This window comes from Podarcis vaucheri (genome assembly GCF_965113315.1).
Source record: "Podarcis vaucheri genome assembly, chromosome: 5".
Classification (NCBI taxonomy): Eukaryota; Metazoa; Chordata; class Lepidosauria; order Squamata; family Lacertidae; genus Podarcis; species Podarcis vaucheri.
The window spans coordinates 62,705,242-62,732,921 of record NC_138763.1 but is presented as its reverse complement, the minus strand read 5'-3'; the positions used below and the strand labels follow the sequence as shown (position 1 = coordinate 62,732,921).

Below are 27,680 nucleotides of genomic sequence, written 5' to 3'. Positions count from 1 at the left end.
TCAGATTGCAGCCCTAAACATTGCAGTGGCTCTGTTTCTCAAGTGCTCTTCTAACATTTTGTCTTGAGCAGTTCCTGCTGTCATATGTGTTGTCCTTGGTTTCTTATGAGATGCCTGACAGTTCATTTCATATAAGTAGTGGAAACTAAACTTTGAAGCGACAGCTCCCTATTCCAAACCTTGCCTCCCTCCACCCTGGTCCTTCACATACACAGAGAGAACTCCCTACAAACCTATATTTAAAGCAAAGGATGACATTGCTGACAACACAGTACTTCAGGAAGGTAAAGGCCAACAGCAGCAAATCAGAATGGAAGGCGGAAAGAAACTGTTCAATTCTCCCAAGGGAACCATTGATGGAGGTGAATCCCATTGTACCAAGTCCCATCTTACCAGGATTGCTCAGAGGGGAGAAAGTAACAATCCAAAAAAAGAGGGGGGTGGAATTGCACCTGCTATCTTTGTACTCCCAACTCCACCTGCATTGCTGTATGCTGACTGCAGCTAGTGAGCTTTTATGAACTGGAAGGTCCAGCCACTTAATGGGCCAAACTGACATTTATCACCGACAAGGGAAACAGGGGTGATAAAATGGGAAATTCCCTTTTAACTGCAGATTAAACCCCAGAGGGCTCTATTGTTATAGAAGAGAATTAAAGAGGTGTCCACAGCACACAGGAGCTCAGTGCAATTTGCTAGACTTTCTCTCCTCACCCCCCCCACCCCAAATAATAATGCTGATGCTCAATATGTGAAAGTGCAGGTGGGACCTTGTAACTAACAGCTCTACTCGGAATTCGTATCTGAAGTAACCAAATCAAAATGGGTGCAGCTCCCTACATTATGCAATAGAATAGAATGCCGTAGATCTGGCAAGGCCTTTTCTTTTCCATTAAAAATATTTTTCCTTCCCCATAAAAGAAATAACACCACCAACCTATATTTATTACCCTGGCTACAGCCATCTGATACATCACACAAATCATGGCATAGCTTAGCATAGCATAGCATGCAAAAAAACACACCCGAGAACCTGGCAATGGATTAATTCCAGAATGAACAAGCAGGCAGTTATATAACTGTGTGTGCAAAGACACCGATACCATTCGGGTGCAGAAAGAGGCAAAAATATGCAGAGAGACTGACCTTACAGGCAAGTTCCATCATGATGGGCACATTGCTGGTCTGCTTTACCTGCAGGAAGCACCATTCCGTATATTGCAGTGCACTTCAGCCTAAAACCTGTAGGTTGTTCCTAGCAGGCAGGTTTAAAGCAGCATGGGGGGTTTTTTTGCGCGGGGAGGGGAGTGGGAGGGGTTGCCATTCACCTTGCATTTTGCAAGAGGTTTAGCATTTTCTAACTGCAAAAATCAAGCAATCCAAAAGTCCGTTCTCTCCCTGCAGGTTATATACGCTGTTCTCCAAACGGCTTAGGACCAGATGTGATACAAGCATGATTCGTCAAGTCTAGTCCAGCTTTATTATTTTTGGGGGGGAGGGGGTGAAAGCAAGGGAGGGAGGGAGGGACGGAGGGAAGAGGAGGAGGGGTGGAATCGACCATACAGGTTTTGTCTTTTAAAAAAGCTGCTCACCAGGTACACACCCTGAAAGTGGAGACTCAGGCCAGCCTAACTGAGGCAAAGAGCTAGAGAGGGGTTTCACCAGCAGGTTGCAGTTGCCGGGCGATGCTCTGGATGCTCGCCTTCCTCCTGGGAAAAATGAGCTCACTGCGAGCATCCAACAGCCGCCCCTCAGCCATTGCAGTGACACTGCAGCTAGCAGCCGACTCCAGGCACGTCATCGGAGGAGCTCACTTGGAGAAACGGAGGCCCTCCCATTCAGGAAGGGAAAGGCAAAGGCGCTCGATCCAGCAGCAAGGCCAGCCCTCAGCTGCAGCCACCTAATTCGCGGCTGGCTTTTCTCAAAGCGGAAAACAAATTCCTCTCCAGCATCCTAAGCAGGGTGGGGATTGTTGCTTCCACTCTCTGCGTTGCCAAGGTTACGGAGGCTTGCCTCTCTCTCCACCTCCCCTTCCTCTCCGCTGCCAAGTAAGGGATGTAGCAGGACCCAGCCGAGACTGACATTTAAAATCCCCGTGGCTCCTCTCTCTGGCATTTGCAAGCAGCCAGAGAGACGGTCCGAGTTCCTCCTGCAGGGGTCCTCCGCAGACGTGGTCCGTCCGGGGCCAGGTATTAATCGATCACCTCTTCATCTTCATTTTGAAATTCTTGTTTCTCTGCTCTGAAAGGATGCAGAAGGGGAAATTGCGCTGGGGTCTTTGCAAATGTCTTTAAAGTATCCGGGCATGGCAGATAACAGAACTCATCATTAACCCCTTGTAGGAAGCCCAGAGCTAGAGAGAAGGTCCCAGGCTCCTTTGAGTTGTATTTATGTACTGCTTGCTTGTTAACTTTCCTTTTGGTCTGTGCTTACATGTTAGGTCTAAATTATTTATTTGCAACACTGAATGGTTGGACTTTGGCCTATCTGAACGTTCTGGTACCTTTTGTAAACTGCAGGTTTGCATATCTATAAGACAGGCGGTTTTTTGTAAGGCTTTTTGGGCACAGCTCACTGTGGAAAAAGAGCACACAGGCACCCCCAAAACCCATGTTCTTCATCCTTGAGTCTCCAGATGTGGGTAGACTACAACTCCCATCATCCTTGGCTAGACTGGTGTGGATGATGGGAATTGTAGTCCACCCACATTGGGGAACCAAGGTTGAAGAACACAGCCCAAAGCTAAATAATGTCTGCAATGGGCTGTGACTTGTCCTACTAAGAAACAGATACAGTACTAAGTAAGGGAACTTGCAACAAAACATTGCATAATGGAGAGCTCCTGTTCCAGATTCCAACCAAGCCCTTTTCAAGGATTCCCCATTCCATTGACCTTCTCTTCCCCACCCCTATTTTCTCCCTCCCTTTCTGTCCCTCACTTGGCCACTGAACATACTCAGTTTTGTTTTAGGGGGTCCCCCCTTAAGTTAACCAGCCAGCATACAAAAAGAAACCTAAATGCCACATACCACGTTGAAAGAATTCTTAGGATTTTTGAACCTACTAAGAAATATCACAATGATACAAATACAGTGGTGTTTCTGTCAAATACAGGGGTACCACAGCTAATTGCTTTAAACAAGAGTTCTCAAATATTCTGTAATTCTACTTTTAGTAGGCTTTGACATTTATAGTCACTCCCTGAATTGTTTGGGGTTTTATAGCTCATTGCATCCATTAACAAAAGGCACCTTTGTGCATTGTCCAAACTGTTCGATTGTGAAGTGCTCTGAAGAGGAAAGATGCATATATGCCCCTGTGTATCTGATAAATATCTTTAATATATAACCACAGCTGTGCAAGCCTCATTGGACACTTATTCTGATAGTGTTTATTTAATTCACTGTTGCCTGGCAAAACTCTAAAGGTCCACAGATGGGGTAACAGGTGGTTGGTAGCTATCCCTTTCTGTTTACGATGAGACTCGGGGTATTTGATGCAATGCTATTAATTTATAATGCACAGGCTTAATAGAAACATCTACTTCTGCAAAAAAATAATAAAAAAAATTGTTAGCAATTTGCCATAGATCTACTGCAAAATGATTTTACACCAGTGTGGTTTAGAACAGAAGAGGTGCATTTTGAGAGTTGATGTAATTTAATGAAGTATGTATGAACCTCAAAATACCAAAATCTCAGCTAAACTCATATGGGTGGCCTTTAGTATCATCTTGCAATGATGATTTGTTTTATGGGATTAATAATACAGGATTGCTTTATATTATTTGTTGCAAGGCTTCCTAAGGGGCAAACCAGACATGTGTGCCAGTTAGGCTATTACATGGAAAGGGGGTCTACTTTTTAATCACTAAAGAGATTGTGGGGACAGCAGCAATATAAAGCTACCCAATCTGGCTTCTATTGCATTTATATTTAATGAAATTTATATGTTAGTTAGGTTTCTTTTTTAACAAACAAAAAACCAAAAAAACCCAATGTAAGTTTAATAAAATAATATTAACTAGTCATAAGAAAATACTGATAAAATCAACAGACTTTATTTTTTAAAAAAACAGTTTTGAAAGCAAATATACATAATAAAATTGCATGTCTGGGTAGACATTTTTTAAATCTATCTACCACCTAAAGATGATCTCCAACTTTGCTAATATGAAAACTACCTAATTCCTATTTTCCATATTTCCAGAGGTGGGGAATCAAGCATGATATGTTTCTCATTACCAGTAAAACTTGGTGCAACCTCTAACCTGTGTGACACTTAGAAGCAGTGGCATAGTGTGAGTTGCCAGCACCCAGTACAAGGCAAGTGTCCTCTAAACTGCCTGCTGATGGGCTGGAAAGAAGGGGCAAATCTCGGTGACCTACCCGAGTGGCAGCTGTGGTGCCCAATGAGTGTCAAGCACGTCAGAAAGCAGGGTGGGGGACTGGTCAGAAGCGGGCATCTTTCTAAAGCCCATACAGAGGGCACCCTAGCAACTGGCTGTCACCCAAATCTGCTTCTCAGTCTGCCCACATGAACATTGGGAGATTTTTTTGGGGTGTGTGTGTTATTTTTAAAGCTATTATTACTGCTCTCTCTCGCTCTCGCGCTCTCTCTCTCTCTCTCTGTCTGTCTCTCTGAAATTTTGTGCTGCTAATAATTTTTCATGCAGTTCTGCTGGTTTATATACTTCTACTGCTCTTTTATCTTTTTTTGGGGGGGGAGGTATTTGTTTTAGGTTGTTTTATCATTTGAATGTGTATTATAAATGGCTTTGGGGATTTTTTAACAGTGTAAAATTGAAGCAGGAAGCATTTGAATAAGTTACTTTTAGAAACACGTCAAGGAACAACACGTCATCTCTTGCAGTCCAGAAGAAAAGAAGGAGAGAAGCATTACACAGCGTGAGCCACAGAGTGAAATGCTGCCTTAAACAATAAGGGTACGTTTTGTGAATCTTTCAGCCGTGTGGTGAATCTGAGCATCTGCGCTAAATCTGAGTATTTTGAGACCAGATAGCACAAACTTCCATTTGGTCAACATCTGACTGCATGGAGAAAGTTATATGAATTAGGGCACACACCCCTTCTCTCTCTCTGCTGGATCAGGCAAAATGCCCTTTTCTTTCAGCATCCTCTTCTCACAGTAGCCATACCAATACCTACGAGAAGCCCGCAAGCAGGACATGAGTGCAACAGCACCCTCCCCGCTTGCGATTCCCAACAACTCGTACATAAACACATGGGACGTGGGTGGCACTGTGGTCTAAACCACTGAGCCTCATGGGCTTGCCGATCAAGGTTGGTGGTTCGAATCCCCGTGATGGGGAGAGCTCCCATTGCTCTGTCCCAGCTCCTGCCAATCTAGCAGTTCGAAAGCATGCCAGTGCAAGTAGATAAATAGGCATCGCTGCAGTGGGAAGGTAAACAGCATTTCTGTGCACTCTGGTTTCCGTCACTGTGTCCCGTTGTACCAGAAGTGGTTTAGTCCTGCTGGCCACATGACCTGGAAAGCTGTCTACGGACAAACGCCGGCTCCCTCGGCCTGAAAGAGAGATGAGCGCAGCGACCCCATAGTCACCTTTACTGGACTTAACCATCCAAATTTTTATCTAACCACCTTTTAAAGTGGTGTGTGGTGTGAAGAAACATTTTCTTTTGATTCTCTTGAATCTTCCAACATTCCGTTTCCTTGGATCACTCTCGTGTTATGAGAGAGGAGGGGAAACCACCTCTCTGTCCTCTTTTTCTGCGTCATGTTTAATATTAGGTGCCTATGTGTGGGAGTCACTTCCTTTTAATGAGGTCTTCCACTGGTGAGCCGTGTGTGTGTGTGTGTGTGTGTGTGTGTGTGTGTGAATGAAGCAACCACATGGCTTGTGCAGGTCGTTCCCACCCAACTGACACCCCATTGAATGAAAGGACTCTGACTGGGTGGAAAAGACCCACAAACCCTGGCTCCGTCCCGCTTACTCGTTTGCTCCATTCACATACATGTACACACACACACACACAATCCAGCAGCATAAGGCTGCTTTGCATCACATGGAAGCGACTTCCATGTTCCTGGGTTCATGTGAGAAGGGGGTCGTGCGCCTCACTTCATATGCATTATACAAACTAATCAATGTAACATAAGTTGTGGTTGAATCCAGTCTCAGTGGAGATAATTTACATCCCATTTACAACTATCTGGGCCATCGAAACAATGGATAGGAAGTTGTTGTCAGCTTGGCTAAGTAAATAGGGTGGAAGTTGAATGGTTATCTTAATAAACTACCCCACAGGTTTCCTGGCTTCTGTGACATTAGCATTATATCTGACTACACTGAGGCAGAACTGTGACCTGCTGTTGTTTTTAATTTCAAAATCTCAGTGAGGCAGATGATGCCTAAGCAGTAAAATATGTGGCTCTGATCAGCATAACACACAAGAGACTGGCCAGATAATGATAGTAGGGAGCTCAATAGAACACTGTGACTTCTAATAAGTGAAAAAGTGGCTATTGCAGGTAGAACAGGCTTAGATGCAGTTAATTATATCAGTGTGATTTATGCGCCTTGAAAGTGGAGGAGAAGAATGGCAGGGCTGACTTATGTTAGGAATGGAGGGGGAAAGCAGCAGCAGCAGCAGCAGCAGCAGCAGCAGCAGCAGCAGCAGCAGCAGCAGCAAGACATCCTACAGACATCAGATGCATCCAGAGATTATTTGTATGCAGCTGCAAAAGCCTTGAGCTGCCCAATACAAAGATACTCCCGTGGGCCCAAGCTTCTGAAAGTCTGAGCAGTGCTTAATCAATGCTTGTTGACTAGAAGCAAAGCTGCAATTTGTGCACTTGTTCATAGATGCTGACATGTGCTGGAGTCCTACATTTTTTGTTTGCCATCTTTCTTTCTTTGTTTCTTGTCTCTGGTGAATTTTTCCTCTTACCATGTAGGGCAGATCCACACCATATACTTAAAGCACCTCCAGCATACAGAGCCCATGACACCCCCTATGGAATCCTGGGAATTGTAGTTTGTTAAAGGTAATGAGAATTGTAGCTCAGTGAGGGGGAAGCTACAGTTCCCATGATTCCTTAGAGGAAGTCATGTGCTTTAAATGGCAAGTGGCAGTGTACATACTTCTGTCACCCCTCCCAATTTGCTGCCTGAGGCATGATGCTCAATGTGTCTCCTGGCAGGGCCGGCACTGTGGCCATTCAATGATCAATCAAAATAACCATTAAGTAATTACTTTTGTCTTAACACCATAGGAAGTCATTGTGTTGATTTCAGCTGGTGATTTTCTTTTCTTATTACTGCTGCACTTGTACAAAGGTAGGTCAGTATCACACGGGATGCGGAATGAAGAAAATGTAGACCAAGTTGGTTCCCATAGAGATGCATTTGGAAGCAACTTTGCAGGCTCCCAGATCGATAGACCTTTACATTATTTATATCTGTTCAATCTACAGTTGCCAGATCCGGGGCATAGCTTTGATGTAGGCCGCTGTGGAAGGAAGGCTCACAACCCAATTAGCCTTTGACATGTATTTGACAGAACGCTTCAAGCCAAGTAGCACAATCCAGTGAGCAATATGGATGCTATCTGGACATTTAAACCAGTGTGGTGTTTTTTTTCAAATTTCACGTTCCTAAGGCACGTCAGTAAAATAAAGAAAAAAATTTCTTTCTTCAGGAATCACCTGATAGCCTTAGAGCTTAATACCAAATATGCCAATCCATATAATTTCTTCATATATAGTGGAGGTGGGAAACGTGGCTGCCCAGATGTTGTTGGACTACAACTCCCATCACCCCCTGACCACTAACCATACTTGGGCTGCAGCTGATGAGTGTTGCAAAGCCTCCAAGTGTCCCTATTTTCCAGGGACAGTCCCAGATTTACAGAAGCTGTCCCATTTTGTGATTTGATCCTGGTATGTCCCACTTTTCCTTAGGACATCCCTATTTTCAATGGAGAAATGTTGGAGGGTATGAAGTTATGTGACCCTCAAGCCAAGGAGATAAGTAACTATACAACCTTTAGAAGACATCTGAAGGCAGCCCTATATAGGGGTTTTTACATATGCTGGAAGCTGCTCAGAGTGGGGCAACTCAGTCAGAGGCGTGGGGTATTAATATTATTATTGATTAGGACATCCTTATTGTCATCAGAGAAATGCTGGAGTGTATGGTGTTGAGACTAGCAACACACCAGTTTGCCATCCCTGATTCATTGTTTTGCTCACCCAGTCCCTAAGAAGCAGACAGTTGAATGCTGAATAGGAATCCACAAGCAAACCAGGCATCATTTCTCAGTCAAAATAAATATTGTAAGAACTCCCCCCCCACGCAAAACGTACCTGGCTGTCAGAAGGGTTTGATGTTCTGGTAAATGATTTGACCGTGTCCTATATTTGCACCTAACACGCTCTCTGTCCAGATGATGTTTTGTTTTGGGCCGGCTAGGATGCTTACCTGGGTCACAGTTCATCTTCCGTGAAAGGTGTTCCTAACATGGGGTTGGAGGGGGGACCTCCAGCTCCCATTAGGTTTTCCAATGTCACACAGGTACACTAGCCTGATACCTGCATGCCTGAAGGCCGAATCATACAATCCTATCCCCTCAAAAGGAAAAGATCACATGATCCAGCCCTCTGCACGTGCAGAATGTTTGTGCCACACATTATGAATGGGTTCAAGGGCAGCATGCCTTCTTGTTTCTTTGCTCGGAAGACTTGAAGCCAGATGCAGCCTTCTAAGCTACTCTCTCCAGTCACTGCGATTCTCTCTAACCACACCCCCTCCCTAGGTCTTGCCCCTCACCAGCCCTGCTTTGCATCCTCCTCGAGTGTTTTCACCTGCCCTTTTCCTTCGCTGGCTGGTGGGTAGGGGTGTGCATAGCAACCAGCACACTGTACAGAAATAATTACATGTGTTGCTCCACCCATTCCGCCCCCTGCCGCGAACCTGCTCACTACTAGCATCTAGTTCCTTGGAAAGTTGCACAGAAATGTTGTACCTCCCATGGAAAAGTGACTCTGGAAAGCCAGCTCAGCAGTGCTACTCTTTCAGAGTTCACACAGCAAGGTAAAGTAAGTACAGTGGTGCCCCGCAAGACGAAATTAATTCGTTCCGCAATTTTTGTCATCTAGCGAATTTTTCATCTTGCGAAGCACGAAATCCCATAGGAATGCATTGAAAATCAATTAATGCGTTCCTATGGTCAAAAAAAGTCCAAACAAAGCCAAATTTGGTACAACAACAGTTTATTAACTGCTCTTTAAAGTCACACATACTGTAAAGAGCAGTTCAAAAATTTAAGGGAAAATAAATTAACTTTATAAACAAAACATGTCTTTGTTTTTAGTCAAAGAAAAATAGTCGCGAGACGTTTTCGTCTTGCGAAGCAAGCCCATAGGGGAAATTCGTCTTGCGAGGCAAATCGCGAACGGAAAAACCTTTCGTCTAGCGAGTTTTTTGTATTGCGAGGCATTCGTCTTGCGGGGCACCACTGTAGTTGGTTTGACCCTTTGGAAACTTCCAAAATCCTTTGTAGGGCAACACTTTTACTAGGCCAAACAAAATATCACATTGTGCAAGCTTTCAAGCTGTCTAGAATTGAGGCTAGATAGTAAACACAGCAGGAGGGGAGGAAGACGGAGAATGGACAGTGATTTCCTTATTTTCTCACCCAGGTGCCAATGTTGTTGCGAGACGGCAGAGGGCAACAGAGAGCTATTATGGAAGAATGCCAGTCTGTAACCTACTATAAAATGAATGATCAGACATGGGTCAAATTGAGCAGTTTTGCATTTGTATGTGAGCACAGAATCAGAAGGATGTTTATCAAGTCCTGGGCAGACACGTACAAGACTTGATACAATAAGCAGCTAGTACATGTTCACATTTCCAGAAAGGGATCCCAGAACTTACCGTATTTACTCGAATGTACTGTGCACCTTTTTGGCCAAATTATGTCAAGAAAAGTAGGGTTTGCATTAGATTTGATGGCGCATTTACATTCACTAGCAAATACTGCTTTGGTTTCAAGGTTTTGAAAATTGAGGTGTGCATTAGATTCGATGGTGCGTTAGATTCGCGTAAATACAGTATCATGTTTGTTGAAGCCTAGTAGCAGGGAAATATCAAAGTACTATTGGAAACGGATAGAGTTTGGGTGTGCATATGCATAGATTTTCTTTTCCTCCCATAAACCCCTCTCCCTCCAGAGTTCCCCTTCCCTGTGGTTTTTTTGTTTTTGTTTTTGCATCATCACCATCGTCATTTGACTTGTATGCCGTCTTTCCATAGTTAAAACCATGCCTTACATCACATAAGAGTTTATATAATTACAAACATAACAAAAGTAGTCATAAACCATTTATTTATGGTTCGACAACCATCAACAAGTACACAACCATATCTGAACAATTTCCACATAAATCGCAAACAGATCTAAAAAGGAAGGTGTAAAAAAATTAATATCAGCAACAGCAACAAAAACCCCTAAACAATATCCCAGCCCAAGAGTCTGTTCTGCAGCCTCAGCTTTTGCAGCTGCAGTCAGTGAGGGTCCTGCTCTTCCCAACCAGGTTGAAAAAAAGGCTTAGCATACCTGGGAACAGGTCTTGCAGGACTCTCAGCCAAGACGGTCTCACTTGCAGCAGGATCTCATAGGACTGAAAGGGGAGTTGAGGCAGATAACTGTCTGTTCCTACTTGATTGCATTTAACTAGATAATAAGTCTATAAAATCTTGGGTTTAGCTCCAATGACTAGCTATCTTCAGCCACAGAAATCACCTTTTTATCATTAAATGTGCTTCCCAGTTCTCAAAAGCAGCCTTTTCTCTGGCTCCTATGCACCAAGTAGTAGTGTTAAATTAGCAATCACCTATTTTTAGAATGTGCTTATTTTCCAGAGATTATTACAGTCTCAGTCAATATTTAAGGAAGATAACATGGTTTGCATTTGTTGGAGCCTGGGATTCGTGGGTCATCACAGAGATTGTGGGGATTGATCTCAAGGCTACAGTTTGCTTCTTGGTATTGATATAGGCAAGATCGTTGATAATCCAAGCAAATCTTCTCTCTCTCTCTCTCTCTCTCTCTCTCTCTGTGTGTGTGTGTGTGTGTGTGTGTCTATCGCACTGTGTTGGTTGAGTCATTCAGAACAGCAATCAACAAATGTGAGTTTCTCCTTTTCAGATAGCCGTATTGCAACACCCAAGTCTTCCAGTCACTGAGACCAGCTGCTTTGGATGGGGGAAATGTGGATAATCAGATATAAGGATTAGTATGTCTGGAACGCAGTCTACATGCTGGGTCACTTAGAAGGATTTTAAAGTGCAGATAAAGGTAAAGGGACCCCTGACCATTAGGTCCAGTTGCGGATGACTCTGGGGTTGTGGCGCTCATCTCGCTTTACTGGCCGAGGGAGCCAGCGTACAGCTCAGGGTCATGTGGCCAGTATGACTAAGCCACTTCTGGTGAACCAGAGCAGAGTGTAAACTAAGGCCCAGATCCGCACCACATATTCAAAGCATGTATAACTTCTCCCAAAGAATCTTGGGAACTGTGGTATATTAAGGGTGCTTAGAATTGTGGCTCCGTGAGGGAGGAACTACAATTCCCAGGATGCTTTGGGGGAAATCATGTGCTCCCCATTGGCCTGAACCAGAGAGCACACACACAAATGAGGCACGCTTAATGGAGTCAGCCTAGAAAACACTTTATTACCCCCCATTAGGGAAGTGCATTTCATTGCATGCTGATGCTGTTTCCCCCAAGAAGTAGGAACAAAGGAAGCTTGCCTTACGCTGAGTCAGGCAGTTGTGGTTGTTTGGGTTACTAGGGGTTATTCAAAGCCAGTGATGGGAAGCCTGTGGGGCTTTCTAAATGTTGATGGGCTACGCTAGTTATCTATTGTTGCTGCTGTTAAAAATTTTATTCATAAAAATAAAATAATAATTTTTAAATATATATATTGTTTTATGGGGTGATCAAAGTTGAAGTCTAACACCATCTGGAGAGCCACAGGGTGCCCGTTCCTGTTCTAAGCATTATTATTAATATAATTAATAACTATTATAATTTATTTACAACCAACACTTCACCCTAAGACCCTGTGGCAGGTTACAGCATTAAAAAAATAGAAACAATTTCAAACAACTTGCAACCATCAAAATAAGATGGGTCCATGGAATGTTTCATCAGGGCTGTTCTACCCACATTTGACACTGACTTGGCTATCAATTATGCAGTTTTATTATTTTATTATTATTAATTATATTGTTTTAAATGTGCAGTTTATATTTGACTTCCTTTGGAAGTGTTTTATTCTGGATTGTTTTGTTCGATTTTTTAATGTGTTGTGATTTTTTCCTCTTAAAAATATAAAGCAGTATGAAATTAATCATCATCATCATTCCAGAGGAACCTTCAGAATGGCTGTTGGACTCAAAGGAGCATTGCACCACATGAAGGTTTTCCCCAGAACATGTGTGGATTATTTGACTCTCCAGTTATTTTCAGTTCCTGAAGAGGTGGGCCAACTTCCCTCCCTACTGCTTCTGTGGTTGGCTGCGAAGCCTATTGTGAAAACCTTCAAGGTTACAGAGTACAGTCTCTGACTCACTCATCTGTGCTAAGGACCAACTGAAAACCATCAACACCACAGCTTGACAGGATTTCTATATAGAGCTCCCTGATCAGGCCACTGAACTTCCAGAGAGGAATCTCTTTGGGGAAAAGTTATCAGTATCTACTGACAAGCATAAAGATGAAGGGATTACACCAGCAGAGCAGAGTTTACCACAGGGCACCACCTGAGTTACGGTATCTCAGTGTCTTTTTTGTTATCAAGATATACACTGCTAGTTGAGATACACTGGTGGGTGCCAAAGTAGTCCAGCCAACAGACTCCTGGATCTGGAAGTACAATCCCATGCTCACATTGATCCCTGCGCAAAGTTCTTGGACTTTCTGTCTCACCTCATAGCAGAGGTGGACAATCTTTTGGGCAGTTGGGAGACTGCATTCCTTCAGGAGAAAGTGGTTGAGAAATACATACCAGCAGTGGTGGGTGAGGTCAAAGTGGGTGGGGGCAAAGCATCAGTGTCCCTATTTTCCAGGGACAGCTCCAGATTTACAGAAGTTTCTGATTTGATATTGGAATGTCCTGCTTTTCCTTAGGATGTCTCTATTTTCATCGGAGACACCTTGGAGGTATAGACTTATGTGAACCCAATTATGGATGTTCTGATCTGTGTTGAGGTGAAAATATACCTGCATGCAGACTCTGCCTATTTTTGGAAATGATTGTTAATGGAGGGTTGTTAATCTGAGGGCTCCCTTGGACAAAAAAACAAGGACACCAGCCAGGAATACCAGTGCAAAACAGCAGCCAGTAGGCTTGGTCTTTATTGAAGACTGCCGTGACAGGACTCCCACCTGCCACAAGGTGAAACAAGATGGAAGCCCCGAACAAAAGAGCACACAAACTTTTATCAGCTGCTAATCCCCATGTTACATCCGCCCCCAAACTACATCACTAATACATCATGGTTACATCATGAAAGGGGAGGTCTGGTGGCAGTAATCTGAGCATCCTGGACCCTGCCCCATGGTTCTCCTTGCCTTCCATCAAACACCCATCAAGTGTAACAAAAGAGATATTTACATTTCCCTGTTTCCCAGCCAAGTTAATCACACCCTTTTGTCTTCATCTGGGTTTGTTATTTCTGGAATGGCTACCTGTCTGGCACTGGTATCAGGATGCCAGGAATTATCACTCAGGCAGAGGGGCTGCTGAGTAGCTGAGCTCACATGTTTATATGAATTTCTGAAGTTTTCCCAGTGAGCCAGTACATAGATACATTTTTCAGTGAATTCTTACATCTGGTATCGTGCAGTAAAGGCCCTTTGAATAGATAGGAAGAAACTGTGATGAAGTGTTTTGTGGGGAGAAATCACAAAAGTCACAAAAGTGATTGTGCTGATTTTGGTAGTGTGCTGCATGTGCATGATATTTGCTGGAGGGGCAACCCTCCCCCCCAACCTATACATAAATTCCGGCAACATGGTAAACTGCACTTTGTCCATCTGGCGGAACTTCCACATGGCTATACCCATCCCCCGATGCTCTTGCTCTCAGATGGGAGAGGCCGGTGAAGCAGAAGCTGTAACCTTGAAGATGCCATGCTTGGGAACATTCTGGCTCTTGGGCATATTTCTCAGAAAGCATTTTCTTAAGCAGGCAAAATCAACACAAGGTTTCGGAGAAGAAGCATTTCCAAGAGGTGGGTGGAATGCCACTATGTGCCATGTATCAGCTGATATGCTGCCTGACCTCTGGGGAAGGGCCCAAGCTCTGTGGTAGAACATCTCACTTATGTGCAAAAGTCCAGATTCAATCCCTAATGTCCCCAGTCTCAAACTCTGGAGAGCAGCGTAGATAATACTGCACTGGATGGATTTATGCTCTGACAAGGTATGAGACAGCTTTCTAGGTTCTTCGCAGATTTCAGAATAGCCTGTGGAGTTTTATTGCTCTACACAGCTACCCTGGGCCTAGGAAACAGAAGTGGCGTAGTTTAGGCAATAGGAGATTATCAAATAGGCTAGTGGGGTAAAGGAGCTTTCAGGAGACATTTGCTTGCGAAAGCTTAACAGCACATTTTTTTTTTCTGCACCAGGAAAGTGACAGATAACAGCGCAGGAAGCGAAAGAGCCTTTGCAGCTAGCAAGGGGTTAATGTTCCCAGACGACCAAGCTGGACAGGTCAACAAGTTGCCTAGCAAGCGCACGAGTTTAAGGGCTGCACGAGACGATGCTGGAACAGGAGGTCACAATCGTTCATCTAAAGATTAACTAGGAGGCTGCGTGGCGACGGGATCCTCCTGGAGGTCCCCACCCCACCCCGCTCCTCACCCAATCAGAGAGAAGACCAGCCACGCTCAGCGACCAATACGGGATCGGTTACCTTCTGCCACCCACTCCAGCCAATCCGGAGCGTGCAATGCAGTTGATGGTCCGGTGGGCAGGGTCTCTTCGTGGGTTTAAATCCTGCGTTAAAATGCTCTGGATAATAATAATAATAATAACAACAACAAATCCATTGCGCGAGCATAGCAGGCCTGTTGGGGGGGCGGGGAACAGCTGAGCCGCCTTGCTAGGGAACCTCGCAAAATACTGCGATCACTGCAAGGGTTGCTATTTACATACCTCCCGATTCCACGCTTGCTCTCTTTGCGCTTCTTCCCCTGCTCGCTTTTTGCAGCCAGCTGACTGCAAACATCGCCAGCCAGAGGAGGAGGAGGAGGCGTGGCGAAGATCTGGCCTGCCAGCCAATCCGGGCCGCTCGTTCTCCCTCGACGTCACCTTCCCTCGAACCTGCGGCAATAACAATAACAGACGGGATCTCTCCCTGGGGTCGATCAGCTGGGTGTGCGCGGCTGGCTCCCGAAAGCGGCAGCAGCTGCTACTGTCAGCGGCGTCAGCGGGAAGAGAGCAGCCGAGAGAGAGAGACTCCAAAATAGACGCGCTTCTTTCCCAGGAGCCATGTCGTCGAGCGAGGGGCTGGGGGTGCAAGAGGAGAACTTGCAGGGTAAGGGATCGGCCTCCTTGTCATGAAATCAGTATGATCCTTAAGGGCCTCCTTTACCATTGGGCCTCTACTGGGAGAAGTCTTACTGGGGGAAGGGTGGGAGATAGGCTCTTCTTCTTGGCTGATCAGAGGCAGAGATATTGGGCATTCCTGATCGCCTGGTTTCTGAACCCCAGAGATTTCTCCAAGTCACTCTTTTTTTGTTTTCCTTTTCTCCCCTTCCCCTAACGGTGGTTGCGATTCTGAAATTCGTGGGGAAATGGCACTGGTAGGAGAAGCAGACGGATGGGATGGCGAAATGCCAGGGTGAAAGCTTGCCCCCGATTCCTGGCCAAGGCCCTCTTGGTTTGGTGGGGCTGTCGATAACTTGACTTCTCTCTAAGATTTGGAAATGTGCTGCTGCTGCTCCTCCTCCGCCTCGCACCGACCGTGTAATGCTCCTGGCCAGCTGAAGTGCCAACCAGGAGGGCAAGTATTGTTCAGACACAGGGCTGTGTAGCTCAAGGCCTTCGAAGTACAGGACGGGCAGATCCAGGGCACTTTTTTTATTGTTGCGAGAGTCATCCCTGCTGTCTTCCATCTGTGCTCCTGACACCTTTGCCTGCATGACTCATAGGCCCTTTACTCAGAACTTTGTGCAACGTTTGTGGCTGTAAATAATTGGCCTTCGGAAATTATTGACATACGGTGCTTGTTCAAGCAGCTGCAGTCCTGGGTTTTATTACCAACATACAATGAGAAACCCGAAGGTAGAGTGTAACATGAAAGGGAATTTCCCTATTGACTTCAGTGGGATGTAGATCATACCAGTAATTGGATCATTAAGTAATAATAACAGTACCAGGGTGTATTGCTAAATATGAAGTCCGTTGCAAAGCGGATGCGCTGGTATTGATTTATATTATTCTTATTGTTGCACTGTTTAGGGAAGCTTTTAATATATGATGAATTATTGTATTTTAATCTTTTGTTGGAAGCCGCCCAGAGTGGTTGGGGAAACACAGCCAGATGGGTGGGGTATAAATAATAACTTCTTCTTCTTCTTCTTCTTCTTCTTCTTCTTCTTCTTCTTCTTCTTCTCATTATCATATAGTCAACTTTCTACCAAGCCTGAAATGATTTTAGCGACACATCACCTGATTCTTGTGAAGCATGTGATTTCATGTATGTGCAGTTAACATGCAGAGTTAAATGTGCTGAGGACTGTGATATACAAAATGCATATGAGCTCCCTAGATGTAGCGCTGCAAAAATAATTATGTAGGAAGCAAAAATCTTCCAGTCTGTACCGTTGTGGTCTTAATATATTCATATAGGTCTGCCCCACCTACACTGTAGTGACTAGAGCTGATGCATATGCCCTATCCTCCTTAAAAAAAAAAAAAAGCTTAAGGGAAGTGAAATCAAACTAGCGGATGTAAATGTAAAACTTGCACAGTATGTGAAACATCCCACTGTACCATCAGCCATACTTTTAGATTTCTTTTTAAATTTAATTTTCTTGCCTGGTATTTTGAATGTATAGGGTACACTGGCAGAATTCTTGCTGGGTTGTAGTTATCTTTTTCTGGAATACAAAACAAGGAGAAAATAAGTTGTAGTTTGTAGTCTTTTCCAAACTCTACTTAAGCTTATTTCCCACGATCTGTGGAAGAACTTCTCCTGCAAGTTCGATTTTTCAGAAGCCTGCTCCATAGTTACTCACAGGAGACTTTTAGTGTAGCTGTCCTCTTCTGTGAAATAGCATTCCTGTTGCTCTACGGCACGCAGCAACTATCTGCACTTTCCAAGCTGGAGAAATGAGTCTTTGCTGTGTCTGTTTTGTATGGTGTCAGTTTTGTTTTAAATGTGTTTACTGTTTGTGTGTGTGTTTTAAAAATTGTTTTTTATGGTACATCACCTTGGGACTGTTGCGTAGAAGGCAATTAATACATTAATGACCACAATATCAAATCTGACTGCCACCTTGTGCTTCTCTTAAGAGTTCTGTTAGCTGGCTTCTCTTCTCCTCTTTCTGCGGTAGAAATTCAACTGGTGCAGCTTCCCTCACAGAATGGGATTCTATTGCTTGGGAAAGCTTCAAGACCTAGCAGGCAGAAGCACAGGCTGGCAGCTGTCTGTTTATGCCATGTGACTGAAAACTGTTGGTGCCTTTTATAACTTTTGTTTTGAAAGAGGGTATTTCACAATTCCCAGGGGCTGTTTATTTTTCAAAGTGACCCAGAAGGACTTGTTTGCGCAGGAGATATTATGTAGTAGGTGGTATAATATATAATCTGTAGGCTATTTATAGCTTCAATCTGGCAACAGGGATGCCTGCGGTTGTTTGACATGTTGCTTGTGCTGGTCCCCCCCTCCCCTTTTTTTAACTTCCTTCCTTCTCCTGCTACTAAGTATCCTGGGGATTTTAGTCCCCAGAAGCAGGCCACAGACAAGGACAATGAACTGATTTGTAAGATGCCTTTATTGTGCATAATAAAGACTTACTGAATCTGAACAGAAAGATTCAAAATGCTGTATAATTAGTCTCAGCCCCCATATCCACATTTAATTTTAAAAACCAGCGTTTATGGTAGGGATTGGAGACATGCAGTATTCGGATGCTGTTTCTTCCACAGGAAAAAAGTGGCAATTTCTCACATACTGTTCTTAAGCTATGGACACCCATATTTCATTTGTGGTGCAAAGAAGTAGTTTTGCTCAATAAAGAACCACAAATACTTGTCTTGAACAGGCTGCTTTCCATCTAGATTTTTTCTGCATCCTGCCCTCCATAATAGTGGGTGTGGTTACGTCCAACGGACTTGAAAACCCTCCCCTTGGTTAGATTAGCTATGCCTTTTCTGCCCTGCCTATGCCTCAGGTGAAAAAGGAAGTGGCGATTGTGGTCTTGGTATATGCCGGCCCACAACGTCCTTGGGCAGCTGCCTTCATCCATTTTCAAATGGACGCTCTGCTGGGTAATGTAGAATCAATTCAGCTTTTATTTTTGGAATGAAGTCAGTTTGTGGGAAAGTGCTTTTCAAGGGCATGAAATATGTAATAGGTCCATATTGTGTGCCAGCTAGGTAGAGGGAACCCCCTCCCCCAATATCCTGGTGTGCATTGAATGCAGAATATAATGTGTGCATGGAGCCTTATATTTGTCAATATCTAGCTGAATTAAAATTGTGCTTTTCCCGGCACTGTGGCTAATGGAAAGACAACCCATGAATGTATAAAGCAGCCCGGGACTTGCAATGCTTAAAAAGGAAAAAGGAAATAGAGTCTGTTTGTTAATCCAGATTCCAAGCCAAGTATCATTACCATGTTTGGAATACTGAATGCATTTTCTGCTACTAAGAATCCTACTCACACTTTGCACCTGTGGATCATTTCCCCCCTTGGAGGTCCTCTTCTACGCCTCCGGGAAACAAAGTAAATCAAAATAGGTCAGCGTATTTGATAGCCCATTTCTGACTGGTTCATCTGACGTCCTTAATCTGCACATGCTTTTTTGCAGATTTCATACACAGTAGGGTCTTCTGTTGTGGGAACTAGGTGATCTTCAAAAGGACCATCAAGTGTGGTGCTGGTGTTGAGACAGCATAGGGTGAAGACCTAACTCCTGTGCTCTGATGGTGACTGAAAAGGCTTCATCATTGCAGGATCCTATTAGAGCAGAGATTTATTATTAACAGGCAATACTCTGCTCATTTCCTGGAATGCAAGAAGGAGGCCATTAAGCCAGGCTTGGAACAGAATGCCGGCAAATGAAACTGCTTGAAGGCTTCGCAATATGCAATTGTGTGGCTTTTGTTTTGTTTCTGAACATATGCCGAACAGGTTCCTGGGTGGAGCTGCACTTTTCCAGCAACGGGAATGGTAACGGTGCCCAGCCAACAAGCCAGGAGCAAGGCCCAGCCTCAATTTCTATTCACAATGGCGACATGGAGAAAATCCTTCTAGATGCCCAGCATGAGTCTGGAAGAAGCAGCTCACGAGAGAGCTCCCATTGTGACAGGTACAACAAAAGAGATAGCACTTGCTCTTTTCAAAGGATACACACTCCTATTTATTTGCATGTAGTCTTAAGAGGCTGGCAGATCTGTGAGATGATGTAAGTGGCCCTGATCCAATCAGTGTATCTGGATAAGAGCTGAGGCCACTCCCATACCTTCCAAGTGTCCCCATTTTCCAGGGATAGTCTGGGTATTATGAAAGCTGCCTCAGCTTCTGATTTGACCCTAAAGGTAAAGATAAAGGGACCCCTGACCATTAGGTCTAGTCGTGGCCGACTCTGGGGTTGCGGTGCTCATCTCGCTTTATTGGCCAAGGGAGCTGGCGTACAGCTTCTGGGTCATGTGGCCAGCATGACTAAGCTGCTTCTGGTGAACCAGAGCAGCGCACGGAAACGCCGTTTACCTTCCCACCGGAGCGGTACCTATTTATCTACTTGCACTTTGACGTGCTTTTGAACTGCTAGGTTGGCAGGAGCAGGGACTGAGCAACGGGAACTCACTCCGTTGTGGGGATTTGAACTGCCAACCTTCTGATCGGCAAGTCCTAGGCTCTGTGGTTTAACCCACAGCGCCACCCACGTCCCTTTTGATTTGATCCTAGAATGTCTCTATTTACGGACTTGTATAAGAGTAAAAGACAATTGGGAAATGATCCATAATGAATTGAAAAAAAAGTTTAAAAGTACTTTCCTAAAAACCACGGATAATTCAGACTGAAATTCCCAGGTGTCAGAAAAGGTTATTTATGTATGCTGCTACTGTGGCCCGTGTTTTGTTAGCCCCAAAATGGAAAACAAGTGATTAGGGTACTGTTGATGTAGTAATGGTGACACTTGCCCATCGTCTGATAGGAAATGCTTTGCGGGGGTGGGGATGCACAAAATGGGGGCTCAAGGAGGGTCAGTTGGTGGGGAGTGAGAAATGAGGAATGTTGGAGGGTATGCACTCCCAGAACTTCAGCATTCTTCTTCTATGCTTATCTTGAGAGTATTTATTTCTTCCATTTTAATCTTCCAAGTAGCTCAGAAGGCATAGTTCTTCACAAAGAAGAGATGCTGGCTGGCTCCAAGTCACCCAGTGAACTTAGTGGCTGAGTTATGGCATCTGAATCTGAACTGTCTTGGTCCTGCAGCTAAAGCAACAAAATCTAGAAACCTTGTTCTATGTGGGTTAATTAATGCCCTGTAACTTCTCTTTACCAAGTCCTCCTCGATCCCAGACGCCTCAGGACGTTCACAGAGCTTCTGAAGTCGAGAGCCGTGGCAGTGGAGAAAAGAATAGCTCTCAGGTAAAGCTGAGCCTTTTCTGAAGATTGCCAGATGGCTGAGAGCCTTTTCCAAGCCATCGAATGGTCTGGTGCGGGGATGGGGAACCTGTGGAAATGGCCAAAGAAGCTGAATAGGTGTACCCCCCCACTCACTTTAGAAATAGCATCCAAACCAATTGATTATATCTCTCCTTCTTTTAGTCTGAGGAAGATTTTCAGGAAAGAAGGAAAGAAGTTGAACAGCTTTTGAAGAAAAATTCTGACTGGATGTGGGACTGGTCCAGCAGGCCTGAAAACATTCCACCCAAGTAAGTGTGACAGAAGCTGCCTTGATTCCCGCTGGTATGTACAGAATATGGTGACAGGCCTTTACAGGTTGGATTCTTTCTTTTCTCGTCACAAACTAGGGAATTTCTGTTTAAACACCCCAAGCGCACTGCTACCCTCAGCATGAGAAACACGAGCGTGATGAAGAAAGGGGGCATCTTCTCTGCGGAATTTTTGAAGGTTTTTCTGCCATCTCTGTTGCTTTCCCATCTGCTTGCCATTGGATTAGGGTAAGGAGTCCTTCAGTCAATTCAGTGTGGAGATTGTAGGGGACCAGACATCTAGTGTGCTTCTCCCAGAAACTTATGTGTTGACTAATTTACACGAAGAAAGAGTAACACAGAAATACAGTGCTCATTTTTTTAAAGGCACAGAGATGGCTTTATAGTTGAAAAGCTAGGCTCACTACGCTTTGGCCCACTTCAAAATGTTTTGATTCATGGCAGGGATGGGGAACCTGATTTTGCTGAACTACAAATCCCATTACTGTGACCATGCTGGATGGGTCTTTTGTAGTCCAGCATCTGGAAGACAGGCTCCCCATTCCTGATCTACAAGATAACTTGCAGTGAAAACTCCATCAAAATGTAATTTACCCATCATGATCAAATAGACAGAATCTGCATTCAGGGAATCATTCAATAAGCCTTTGGGGTGATATTTGAGATTTATGGTAGACACCGGTGTTATAAAACAAAATGGGGTAAAATCTCTTCCTTTTTTTAAAGTGACGACAGCAAAAAGAAGACAGTTCTGTGCTATAAAGATATAGGGTGATGATCAGTTTTCAGATATTAGAATGTGCAGAATTGTAATTGCTGCTGAGTGAATGGCAGCAATGGAATGACATCTCCTTCATCCCAGATTGGTGGCAGCCATGACATTTTATCACAGCCATAAAACATGAAATCTGACTTTGTAGTAGCTTTGCCTCCGATCCTTGAAGTGGACCAGATTTTACCCCCACCCCCACCCCCAAGTTTGTTTTTTTCAGTGCCTCGATATTTCACATTTTGTCATCTGATGCGAGTGGCGTAGAGATGTGTGCAAGGTATTGAGTGATGTCCAGCGATGTGCATCTGGAGTTCCACTCATGCATCAAAACCTCCCCATTTTCCCTTGCACTCCTCCAAACCCCCCGGAGCAGATTTTGAGGGTGCCAGGTGGAAGGGAGGCCAACAAGAGGAAGTTCTGTTCTATAAGCAGAAATCTGCTATACGAGTAGGCACAGGAGCACTGGATGCAATCCATTGGAAACAGACATCCAATGGAGGCTATTTCAGCCGTGCAAGTAAGCTCACAACTATTACTTGCTCACATGGACAGGACCCAGAGGGAGCTAAGTTTTCCAAGCTTTTAAAGGCTTCCTTGAAACTGCCTAGAAAAATGATAAGGCTCCCACCATCAGGAAGTGTGTGAGGAAAATGTGCTTCCAGCCCCCTATCCCACAGGGTTCAGCAGGCCCCTCTAACCCTCCAGGTGTGCTAGGATGGGAAGCTTTCCTTTCTTCGGTTAAGCCAGGGGTTGTCAGCCTGGCCCCTATTGCCCACTAGTGGGTGTTTCAGGTTTCTGGGTGGGTGGTAGGGGGTTCTATGGCACAAGCTGAATCCTCCTTCCATCGAGCACTGGTGGGCGATAAGAAAAATTTACCATCAAGAAAGATGCATTAGTGGGTGGTAGGTATAAAAAGGTTGACTACCCCTGGCTTAGCCTTTCCCAGCCAATTCTTAGCTGCTTAGAAGGCTGCATCCTTTGTGGTATCAGATTCCCACCAATTTTATAGCACAGTGAATAGTCAAAGTAAGAGGAAAAGGGGGTTCCCTACCACCTTTCATCTTTCAAAATTAAGCAGAGCAGTTACTGGCTGTCTTTTTGTTGGTCTCAGGATTTATATTGGAAGACGGTTGACAACTACAGCTTACAGCACCAGTTCGTTGTAAGATGGGAACAAATCTTCATCTCCTACAAAAACCATGACTACATTCATCCAGACATGCAAAATGGTGAACAGAAAGGAACTCCTGTGTGTGCAGAAGTGGCACAGCTATGTATGTTTTGGTCCCTAAATGTTGTGTGCTCTTGGGGCTTTTTCTAATTGTTGAGGGAAAGATTGAAAGCCAACACCAAACGACTCCTTTGTAAACTAACCTCTTGTTGCTCAAGTCACCAAATTTTTGACAGAGGTCTTTAAATGAACTGTGTGTTTGTGAACAAAATGTCTATATTGAAAATTATGTAGCAAGGGATTAAACGGTTCGTCTTGTTTCACTTTTGTAAAAAAGAAATTGGTTTGGGTTGTTGTTGGTACAACTTGATTTGCATAGCAAGAGTATTTGGTCAAGAGTATTATGGCCTTACATTTCTAAAGGCTGGAGTCTGTGAAGCAGTTTAGTGATTTTCTTTAAGATACCTCTCTAAATCCTAAATACAGGTTTGTGTGTTTTAGTATGGGATCTTTCTATTATGTTTTAAAAAGGAAAATGTATATGCAACAGAAGTAAAAGTAGTGTGGTAAGTAAGCCTGCAACACAGAGTTTATACAGTGGTACCTCTGGTTACGTACTTAATTCGGGGAAAACCTTCATGCTCCTTTGAGTCCAACAGCCATTCTGAAGGTTCCTCTGGAATGATGGTGATGATTAATTTCATACAGTGGTACCTCAGGTTAAGTACTTAATTCGTTCCGGAGGTCCGTACTTAACCTGAAGCACCACTTTAGCTAATGGGGCCTCCTGCTGCCGCTGTGCCACCAGAGCACGATTTCTGTTCTCATCCTGAAGCAAAGTTCTTAACTCAAGGTACTATTTCTGGGTTAGCGGAGTCTGTAACCTGAAGCGTCTGTAACCCCAGGTACCACTGTATATCCAATGATTACCCTTGCTGAGATAAGCTATCTAACCAGCCACAATTTAAGAAGGGCAGACCTGCTGAGCCCTCATGTCTGATACTCGGAGGTATCTGGTCTTAACAATTTTCTTGAGAATTACCCATTAATGAACTTTTTACAGGCACATGTGCCTTAGTGCAAGCTTATCACTAGGCTTCAGTGCAGGTTTTAGCAATTAGCCCATTTGAAATCAAGTTTTACACAAGGATGAACATATGCTAAACATTTGCAACTTACACTTCTTTTGGCCATCTTGAATCTTTGCAAGTTCAACAATGGTTTTAAATACAAAACTCCAGTTGTTTGTGATTTTACTAGTTAAATAAGTTTTGAATATCATCACAGCCTTATTGAAAAGCAGCAAGGAATGTTGTTTTTGCAGGAACTTCTTATGAGTTAAATAGATGCTTGTGTATGGTACTACAATATTTACAACAATCAACCAAGGCATTTTGGTAGTCAAGCACTTCCAAAGACAAGTATATTTTCCAATACTCTATTGATATAGCCTAGAATAGCATTAGCCTATTTTCCTACTGCATCACTGTTAAGCTTAGACCCTTTTCACATGCACCAATGGCAAGCCACATGTTCTCTTCTATTTGTGAGGCTGGCGATTCTTACATTTGTCCTTATTGAAATTAATTTTGTTTGTTTGGGCCCATTTCTCCAATCTGTTAAGGTCATCTTGAATCCCAATTCTGTCTTTTGCAGCATTGACAACTTCTCCCAGTTTGGTGTCATTCTCTTGTGTAAGTAGTCTGAAAATATCTTGATTAAATGAATGAGGTGAGCCACTGGTGTGCCTTTGTTTCGCCAGTCACCAAATTGCTTCATACGGAAAGATGACTCTAAGCCATTTTACTATTAATAGGTGGGTGTTCTAACTGATGGAAACTTTCCTGCTTGCAAGGATTTACCTACGCCCATCAGTGGAAAAAGCAGCCACACAAGTACAAAAGCATATAGACATGCGAAGCTCTCTCCTGCTAGAGTGAATATGCAGAACTGCTTCCTTAGGAACTCCATAAATTGCTGTGTCTGAACGCATGGCTTACAGTAAATCCATTAATTTTGTTCAGTTACCCATTTGGACTTCTTATATTAATTTATACATTTGAATCACGATGAATGGGATATTCTTAATGTCAGCTGGCAATGGTTTAATTATTGGATTATTTATCCCCCCCACCCCAAATTTGCAAATAAAAATAAGGGTTGAATTAATACAAAGTATGGGGACAATGCTGTGTATTTTTTAGTAAAATCAAAAAAGACCTTTACTTTACTGTTTTGCAAATTTGAGTAGATAAGGCACATTTAAAGAAGAAACCCATCTTTTTAAACTGGACATTGTACATAAAATGAAGTGGTAGCTTTGTTTTGATTTAGCAAAAGGAGATAGGCGGTAAAAAAAAAAGGATTCTTGATTGAAGCTGCCTGTTGCCGTTGTGTATGTACTGCATACGAATCTCATTTACTTAGTGGGAGTTTGTGCAACTATCGTGCTAGAATAGTACTGTTTTGGCTTTCACAACATGAATGGAAAACATCTAGAACTTCATCTTCTGGCAACTCACAAAGTCGAAAAGCTGTGAAATACTCCACCTGAATGTATATTACAAGTTTATTGCTACTATACAAAAACAATAAAGCAAGTAAATATTTCACTGCTTTTGAATTATGTGTTATCAGTAGTCAAGATGTGTGAAATGAGGAAGAGGTGCGCTAAGAATGTTCAGCTGTCAAATGTTTCAAAAATAAAATCCAAAGGCAAGGCAGACTTGCTAGCAGAGAAGCAGAGAAAAGAGTGCAATATTGCCATGGGCTTCATCCCTTACCACTGGCATGTGGCCTAGAGAAAAACTCCCCATCCCTGGTGTGGAAGTTAGGCACTTCGGTGCAGTCGTCACTAGCACGGAACATAGCTATCTAAAGGCAGAATAATCTTTGTACAATAGAATTTGGGAACCTTTATGTAGAAAAAAGTTCTCAGAACTCTAGCATTTAAAAACGAGCAAGCCGGATATTGAATTATATTCATCTTTTACAAGCCCTGTGTGTCAACATGTTGGAAGTCTAGGGAGACCAAGAACCCTATTTTGTGTGAATAAAGACATTTGACATGTGTGAAGTTGGGGTGAAATATGGGGCCATGATTTTATTCCTATTTTCTGCAGTGTTAACTGTGGAGGAACCAAACTGCTAACCGATCAGGCGAGGCCAACCGTGCTGCATGAAAGGGGGTGGGTTTTAAGTCCACCCTTCTGTCAGTTCCACCCATAAGTGGTAAGAAAAGTCTTCCAGACCCACCCCAAATGGAACCATACTGAGTTTACTGAGGCCACAGAAGGCAAATTGCTTTTCACCAAGGGCACTCGCCAAACCCTAATCTGTAGAAGTCCTACACGTACCAGCCACAGAAAAGGACAAGCCTCTACTTAGTACCTCTTCTCCCACCTGCAGCAAATTATGTTGCCCAAAGCACACTGCAGGAAGTTGCTGAATTACAACTTATCACTAAACTGAAAACTATGGAGAGACCTGGTCTTAATAGAGATATTGGATTCCTGTCTCATTACATATGCTAATCATCTGCATACTATCCCTTGCTTTTTCCTGTAGGAATAATTGCAGTTGTTAACAGTCGTCAACAGATTTACCATACCCATCGAGTCAATCACCCATCTCCTACTACCCTCCTGAGAAAAACCCCACCCCACCCTCCCACTATATATAAGGGTCTGGTGACTTCTGTTTCAGTGTATCTGAAGAAGTGTGCATGCACATGAAAGCTTATACCCAGAACAAACCTGGTTGGTCTCTAAGGTGCTACTGGACAATTTTTTTATTTTTTAAATAAAAATATTGTTTATTTTTGTTTTTTTATTGTTACTCATATTGGAGAAGTGAGCCTATTCAGCCACGAAGTTCCACCGTAACATAGTGGTGAATAGTATCATGCAGGATTGCAACCAGGGCTTGCTGGGCTTCCCTTTTTATCTTCTGACATGCCCAATTAAGATAGCTGGGGGTCACCATAATCCTGACAAACCCACCTGGAGGGAGCTTCAGCCCACACAATCAAGGCCCTGGGCCACCACTGTTATAGGACCCGGAATTCCAAATGGGCTTGAACACTGACCTTCAGCAACTGCAAAAGTTTCCACCCAGGTAAATGACCGAAATATGAGAGGGTTGAACAATGCTGGCAAAATGTACTTTCATTGTATACCATGCCTATCCAACCCACTGCATGCATGCACTTTTGCCAAGCCCAAACTGGATTCCATGAGCATCTTGCCACACCCTGTGATTGGTCCAGAAACACCAAACAGTGGCCACAAATGGGCACCAGTACCCTCCAAGCACCTACCAAAACAAAAGCAAGGAAGTGAACAAGCACACTTCTGCAAAACAGTATTAGCCAGGGCACTTGAGTGGCCCATTGTAAGGATACAAATGCCCCCATTTTCCAGTGACCCATCAATTCCAAAACCCAAACTGGTAGATGCCAAAACAGAGCCGATTTGAAAGGAATGTGTGCCAGACTGTCAGCAGGCCTCTCACCCTGAATGCAGCCAGCTGTAGTCATAAATTGGGA

General features: G+C 43.7%; 2 protein-coding genes and 1 long non-coding RNA gene across 20 annotated transcripts in view; 1 reads left to right on the top strand and 2 right to left on the bottom strand.

Moving 5' to 3' along the window:
- JAKMIP3 (Janus kinase and microtubule interacting protein 3) overlaps positions 1–2,239 on the bottom strand; it is a 105,039-nt gene extending 102,800 nt beyond the window's left edge. For all 18 annotated transcript variants that reach the window (XM_082222851.1, XM_082222837.1, XM_082222854.1 and 15 more), the window contains exon 1: positions 1,147–2,239. The gene's annotated coding sequence lies outside the window, so the exon portion shown is untranslated. The remainder of the gene's footprint in view (positions 1–1,146) is intronic.
- An 8,155-nt stretch (positions 2,240–10,394) lies between these two features.
- On the bottom strand, positions 10,395–15,309 carry LOC309532545. The gene is made up of 3 exons (XR_014219909.1): positions 15,213–15,309; positions 14,971–15,066; positions 10,395–14,558 (listed from the first exon to the last, which is right to left on the bottom strand). It is a non-coding gene; the product is annotated as an uncharacterized lncRNA (long non-coding RNA).
- Positions 15,310–15,393: 84 nt separating this feature from the next.
- On the top strand, positions 15,394–25,746 carry BNIP3 (BCL2 interacting protein 3). The gene is made up of 6 exons (XM_082222950.1): positions 15,394–15,594; positions 19,420–19,597; positions 20,799–20,883; positions 21,064–21,170; positions 21,270–21,419; positions 23,075–25,746. The coding sequence occupies exons 1-6, from the start codon at positions 15,549–15,551 to the stop codon at positions 23,127–23,129; spliced, it is 621 nt and encodes a 206-aa protein (XP_082079076.1). The 5' UTR covers positions 15,394–15,548; the 3' UTR covers positions 23,130–25,746.
- Positions 25,747–27,680: the final 1,934 nt, after the last annotated feature.